This window comes from Pocillopora damicornis, chromosome 4 (assembly GCF_964200805.1).
Source record: "Pocillopora damicornis chromosome 4, jaPocDami1.2, whole genome shotgun sequence".
NCBI lineage: Eukaryota > Metazoa > Cnidaria > Anthozoa > Scleractinia > Pocilloporidae > Pocillopora > Pocillopora damicornis.
Genome location: NC_142673.1, coordinates 18,128,215 through 18,135,864, shown reverse-complemented (window position 1 = coordinate 18,135,864; position 7,650 = coordinate 18,128,215). Strand labels below are relative to the sequence as shown.

Sequence of the window (7,650 nt, the reverse complement as noted above, 5' to 3'; positions counted from 1 at the left end):
ACACGTATGAATATCGTCTTACGCGACTGCCGAGTTAGGAGGGATAAGAAAAGGTTAAAAATAACCCTCAGGTATACGCTACCCAAGAGGGTATAGGAGAGATTAAGAATAACTCTCAGGTATACACTACCCGAGAGGGTATGCAAGAGATTAAAAATAACCCTCAGGTATACACAACCCAAGAGGGTATAGGATATAGGAGAGATTAAGAATAACCCTCTGGTATACACTACCCAAGAGGGTATGCAAGAGATTAAAAATATCCCTCAGGTATACACAACCCAAGAAGGTATAGGAGAGATTAAGAATAACACTCAGGTATACACTACCCAAGAGGGTATGCAAGATATTAAAAAAAACCTTCAGGTATGCACTACCCAAGAGGGTATAGAAGTGATTAAAAATAACCCTCAGGTATACACTACCCAAGAGGGTATGAAAGAGATTAAAAATAACCCTCAGGTATACACTACCCAAGAGGGTATGCAAGAGATTAAAAATAACCCTCAGGTATACACTACCCAAGAGGGTATAGAAGAGATTAGAACTAACCCTCAGGTATACTCTACCCAAGAGGGTATAGAAGATATTAAAAATAACCCTCAGGTATACACTACCCAAGAGGGTATAGCAGAGATTAAAAATAACCCTCAGGTATACACTACCCAAGAGGGTAAGCAAGAGATTAAAATAACCCTCAGGTATACTCTACCCAAGAGGGTATAGAAGATATTAAAAATTAATCCTCAGGTATACTCTACCCAAGAGGGTATGTAAGAGATTAAAGGTAATCCTCAGGTATACCTACCCAGGAGGGCACGAAAAATTGAATTCACACTAATTTATATCAGGATACCGCTCTTTGTCTGGACTCTTTCTGTTGACTGTAAGTTGAGGCATCCACCATTAACTTATATAATTATTATCCTTTACTAGCTCCCGAATGTCTTTGTCAAGCTCGGATAGTCTTGACTGACATCATTGCAATTTCCCATGATATTTCGACTAGAGACATTTCCCGCCTAAAATGTACGGTCGAGGGCGATTTGATTTACCACATAAACAACAAGATCATATTTTGAGACCTTGCGAATCCATCTGCTGGATTTCTCCCTGTCTAATTAATCTGGCACAGAGACCAATTGAAGATATAACATGCATGTTATTTGGTTACCTGGCGTTGAACGAACAGCCTTTGTTGGCGCGCTTGAGACCTGCTGGCGGGACAGAACGTATTGTAGTCATCCCGGAATCGACGAAACAATTCGTTCATTGCAAAAGCTTTCGGCCTGATTTCACATTAACTTTTCGTTAGCACATACCAGGACTTTTTGGGGTCGAGATTGGATCCCGTAACTATAGAAAGCTCAGCCGATCGATCGAAGACTTCAGCCTCCACGATAAGATCGCGCCAAGTGATTTTAATGCCAGATTTCTTGTGTTTTCGTAATTGAAACTCGAGCATAGATGCAGTATTTATAATCAGGTGAACCTTTAACTTATAATCAACAAGTTTAAGTAACCGCACAGACACCTAGCAACCGCAAACGTTGATGTAATTCTCTTCACTGATGACAGAGATATAGCGCCTCCGTAGAATGCATGCTGCGAACTTTTTTCGGGGCCAAAGCTCCTCATGATGAGTAACATCGACATCACAAGAAGGCAAGCATTAAGGAAAGATGTCGCTACGCTGGAAAGAGCAAAGAGAAAAGCAGCTCCAAGGTGAGACTCATCCATCAGAAACATGGAACTATATACCTTCTGACATTGCGAATCTTAGTCAGTTGCTTGTTTTAAAACAAGTCTAACAAATTATTTTAGATAGGCTTTAGATTACTATTTGGAGATAAGTCTCATTATAATTGTATTTTTACAATAATTCAGTTATCAAGATTATTCATGTTATTTACATATTTATATTTTTTGAGTTGGTGTGATGTCATATCGGACTTAGTACAGTTATGATGTAGATGTAGAAGGAAAGAGTCACCATGTTTCATGATGGACAGGGTCAAGACAAGATGAACTTCTTCATAATTACTTGGAATTTCACTTTTCTCCAACTTCTTTCAAAGGTTTAATATTTCCCTATCTCTGAAGTGAAATTCCTTAACTTTTCCCTGACCTTGAAGAACTTTTGTTTAACTTGACGTGTGGCAAACATACTGTCTACTGGTCCTACAAAACACTCCTCAAAAATACACACCAATGGAAAACGTTACGATTTCTTATTACCAGTTCGTCATACCTATCGACCAAGAGAGTAAAAATGCAAATTCCATGAAATCCGCCGCATGCATCAGATAGCAAACAAAATGGCTCAGGACCTCTTTACACGAACCCGGGTTAAATTATAATAAAGAGTCGGATGAATATGTACCTATAGCTATGACACGAGCCCAGGCTGCCAATCTGCACCAGAATATAGTTTGATGGAAAGGAAACTTCAACCTCTATACCAATGAAAAACCTCATGACATCAGATCAGCATTAAGAATAGCGGTAGTGTCACTAATAACTTTAACGCTTAATTGTCTCCCATAAGCGTGTAAATTTTTAAAAATATTCCGTTATGCCTAATTATCACGATCGTTTTGGTGACGCAGTCTTTCATTAGCTCGTCAAAAACTCCTCGTTCGCTCAGTTCAGAACTATCTTCTTCAGATTTAGACCCCATCACTATCGGAATCACTGTAAAAGTCTTGCGAAGTACCTCGGTTAAACGTGTACTTTTGCCTGTCAAAGCAATTCATGTAAGACCACCATCCCCTTGTCCTCCCCACCGAAGAATCTTTCCGATCTCCATGGAAATCACTCATTTGGTTGCGCTTGTCTCGGCGATAGGCACGCACGCGTAGGGTTATTACTGATAAGGAACAGAAACACAGTAAGAAATGTTAGGACTGACAGGATGATGAAAGCGGGAATGTTACCGCAGTTATTTCAACATTGCTGTCCCTGCTCGAAGTGTCGTCTTGCGGTCCACTAGCAGAATTGTTTTTCACAATAGCTGTTTTTGTTGGGTTTGTACTGCACTGCCAAATGGTACCAGTCCTTGAAACAGAGGGAAGTGAAGGGTCCTTTCCATATTTTTATAGTTTTTCTTGATCGGCAGACGCTCGGTGAGATGACTTGCCTTTTGTGGACATAATTTCACTCTCTCTCTCTACTGAGGACTAAATTCGTCCATACTTTTTCCTAGAATGGAGTGACAGCCTTGAATGACCACACGCTCACCTGTTTTAACGGATACAATATTCAATGGAGTAGTTAAAATCTTGTTGAAAGAATCTGAAAGAACATTGAATAATGGACAAATACCAACCGACCTGACGTTTTGACGACATTTTCAAAATTATATTGGGACTAATCTCTACCACATAGACAACACTTCCATCGACAGAGGATGCCACATCATGAGGATAGACTAAGGCCTGCGTCAAAGAAAAAAAATAACCTCAATTAAATGCTTGTTGTCTCAAAAGGAAGGAAAGGTAATAAAGATGGGACTGGCCTCACCACAGGCGGCCCACGTCTCGAGAAAAAGCCATAGATTAGTTCATGAAAGCGTTATGCGTTGTGTGACTCGGTGTTAAGTTATGAGAGGAGCCGTTGAAAATTTGAACACGTTATAAGGAATAGTATGAGGAACGAAATATGGTCGATTTACAACAATAAATATTTCGAAATATGAACATTTTACACGTAAAATCAATAAAACTTACTTACACCCTGTGGTTAATGAACCTGGTCAGGAAGACCTCACCAACATAGAAACAAAAGCAATGCTTAATTCACCGAAAAAGAGCCAATGGATCAGAAAAATCGAAGGAAAAACAAAATGGCGAGACAAAAGACCGATATTACCTGGACCAGAGACGGATTTTCCCCCCTATGAACTCAACAGCTTTCCAGTTCCCTATTGCAATGAAAAAAAAGAAAACAAACACTCAAATAATAAACCTAGTAAAAGAAATAAAAATAATAAGAACTAAGTTTCATAAAATGTGAGTAAAAAGTGAGGTGGATGTTTTATTTTAAATTATTGTAACGCAATCTGTAGCTTGAAAGCGGGATTATATCAAGAAACCATTAGTAGACATGATTTTTCAAAAAGATTCTTCAGCTCATAGACCTTGTGTGTAGGTATGGTTTGCCGCGAGTATGAGGTTTTTCCCTTTTTCCGACCAGCATGCATCCATAAAGGTATTGTAACCAACAGCTTTAACTGCTGAAGTACCTAGCGATAGAAAAAATTTGCCTCCCTATTTACTGCAAATCTCTCTTTTTTAAGTTTGACGTTTAAGTTTGATTAAGTTTCGGATGAAACGTGAAAATTGGAACACAAATGTATCACTAAACCTAGCCTCAATAACAATAGTTAAAAAACTTTTCCGATAAGATGTTTTTTTCAGAATTATTTTAATATTGTTCAAACCCTACCCATACAATACATATTCATCGTAGGCTTAATATATACTGAATCTATAGTAAACTTGAGAAAGAGTAAAGTTTAGATCAGTTTACGTAGTAAAACAAGCAACGTTTTCTGTTGCCCCGCTACCTACCATTAGATCCAAAATAGGATGAAATCAGTAAAAAGTAAACATTATAAGCAGCATACAAATTCATTTCCTTTGACTTTCTCGTAACCAAGTTGATCTATTTCGTAAGTCACTCATGGAGCAAACTACGTCGTCTTCACTAAAACGATTCGCATTGAATGTGGAACTTGGATGTGGGCATCATTTTGATCTACTATAAGATTTACTTCCTCTGAGGCTGAACATTTGAAAAAAGTCAAAGGCTAACCTTCAATGCATTTTTCTGAGAACTTGTTAAAATTTACTCATTTATGATTACGACTTCCCTTAATGCTTTTGCCCCACAGACGTGCAAAGCAGGATTAGACTGGTGCTGTCAACACGTCAACACGTTAGCAAATGATCAGAGTAAAAAAATACACAAAAACCTACACTCATCGAGGACAACTGGTTACTGTTTTTATGAGCTGAATTTTGTCAATTAAAATAGGGTTCTACAATGAGCCAATTAAACCATGTGAAGTCGAAGGTCAGGCAAATCAAAACACTTACAGAAACACATCTGGCTATGTGTCTTGCTTTGAGCTCGATGGTAAAATTGTGAATCAATGCTTTTGAAGTCTGAGTTCGAGCCTTTTACAGAAACCCCTCCCATTCGTCTATAATATAACTCCCTAACAACACATTTTCACTCTCAATTTATTAAGCATTTGAAAGATATATATATATAGCAATCGTAGAATAACATCTCTGATTGGCAAGTTTGACTTCACTAGATCGTGAGAAGGATCGATCGCGTTGAAGAGCAAAGGCTATGTAGTTAGCATTTCTTTTTGTAAGTTTACTCGTAACGTGCTCTAACAATCTAGCCATAGCTATGTGATCGTGAATTGTTTGGATCGATTTTGAATCTACTTATTTATCGTGCAAAAAGACGGCGGAAACAGAAGTGTACGCCTCTTAAAAGTAATAGACACATCCTTCCAGTTCATAGTTATACCTAATGGTGTGTTTCCTTTTGAGAAGATTTTGGTTGTGTCACGATAAAAATTAACAAGTTAACAAATAAAAATTAACAAATAAACAATAAGCTTCATAACTTACCGTCGGTGTCGAATTCGTCTCCGCTGCACAGGAACGCGCTGTTCCAGCAAAAGCGGATGATAATATCATTACTAAGAAATGGCTATTTATTTTTTCAAGACTGGATACTTTCGAAAAGCGTCAGGTCTTTGTTTGAAAAAGTTTATTTTATTTAAAAATAATTTAAAAAATAAGACAGAAAATGGTACAAAACAACGATAGAGAGAGATAGAGAGACGAGGGGGATTTCCTGCGCATTATTAAAACGCACCGAGAGGTCATAGACTATGCTGACACTTGCAAAAAGGAGTCGGAGTCTTAATCCAAGCAATTATGGATAATTTGTAGGTAGTGACTTGATAAAATGGGCTATAAAAAGGTTCCAAACAGGTGTGCTGTTTTGGGGGATGGAATATTTTCAAACGATTGCCATACGGAACGGCTCCGAGTAAGTTTCTGCGAGATGCCTAACTGCTTTATTTTGACTTTGTGAGAATAGACTGAATGCCATTCGAGACAGTTTCAATTTTTATTTCTTTACGCGGCAAAAAAAAAAAAAAAAAAAAAAAGAAAAGAAAAGAAAGCTACCGTACAACTTGGAAATAACTGCCTACAAATGATGGTTAGCCTGTGTGTAGTATCGTCCCGGTTGCAGCAATAAAAATCGATCCACTCGCTACGATATCTTGCCAAATCATGTCTTAAAATTATACAATGACTAACGCAGTTTTAATCATTTTTACCAAGCACATTTTAGAGGTCAATTGAGAAGCTTTTACTTTACAATGGGTAGAGTAATTTGTCACCTGAAGTCCTCTGCCCCATACAGTAATAAAAAGAGGAAAAAGCTTTGCTCCTTATCAATGATTTTAACTTCACTTTGTCATTAAAAAAGAAAATAAAATGAAAAATTTAAGGGACCTTACTGTTGCATACTCAAGAACTTTCTTATTTCTTACAACAATGTGTTGGTTTCAGTGCGAAGGCGATCTCTCGATTTTTTTGGCAGATTGACGTTCCACAAATCCTCTTTGAACGATAGTCCACCAACACTACCCCTCAAAGGTCGGGGATTTTTCAATGAAGTCTAACCCCACCCCCATAAGGACGCAAAAACTTTTGAAGTATTAGTCAAACATGAACTATTTAAACAACACTCCTTTGAATACTCTTACGTTTTCTAATTTTCTTTGCCACTCTACAATAGGACATTGAGTGGAACTGAAAGATCTTTTTATGTTTTCCCTCTTCCTAGAGAAATTAGTGGCAAGAGTCGTCTACTTTCTTCAAAATATATGTAGGGTTTGAGTGAGCACGGAGCTTCGATCTAGTTGGCGGATCGAGCTTCCACAAATCCTCTTTTAACGATAGCCTACCTTTAGTGCGTCCGTTAAAAGTGAAAGATAAATTTTACAAGATTGTTCAATACAGTCCAACATCCGCACAGACATTTTATATATCATGTGAAATTGAACTATTTACACAATTCTCCTTTGAATAATCGAACGTTTTCTAATTTGCTCTGCCACTCTACACCGTTTGTTTCAATAGGACAGTGAGTGGAACTGCATGATCTTTTTATGTTTCCCCCCTTTATTTTTCCTCGCGAATCTGTTCCAATGACTGTAGTGCCTTCAGATAGCTGATTGACGTTAGGTTTCTCATCAAGTATTAGTATGTCATCTTTGCTTAAATATTTGTATCGTTTTCCTTCAACGACCTCCCACTCGCCGCCCCAGACAGACGCAAAACGCCCCTTACGATATGTTTCTCTCTCTTTGAAGAGGACTGCGGAGCCTGGCATGATACAATCTAAAAAGACAAGGACGCAAAAAGTGAGGCGAGAAAACAATACGAATATTTACTGTATCAAAACTGAGATGATTCTTTTAAGCTTAAAAGCTGAACTTCGAACAGTTTCTCGTCTAAAGGATTTATTTAATACTTTATACAACCATCAATGCTGATCACTTTAGAAGAAAAGACGTTTTAATTTTCTACATTTCAGTCATAACACCGT

At 37.8% G+C, this 7,650-nt stretch overlaps 1 protein-coding gene across 3 annotated transcripts in view; it reads right to left on the bottom strand.

Annotated features, from left to right (window-relative positions):
* Window positions 1-6,145: 6,145 nt before the first annotated feature.
* LOC149047085 (CUB and sushi domain-containing protein 1-like) overlaps window positions 6,146-7,650 on the bottom strand; it is a 109,501-nt gene continuing 107,996 nt past the window's right edge. For all 3 annotated transcript variants that reach the window (XM_089205288.1, XM_089205287.1, XM_089205289.1), the window contains one exon: window positions 6,146-7,442. In XM_089205288.1, coding sequence (XP_089061414.1) covers window positions 7,105-7,442 — 338 coding nt within the window. In that variant the 3' untranslated portion in view covers window positions 6,146-7,104. The remainder of the gene's footprint in view (window positions 7,443-7,650) is intronic.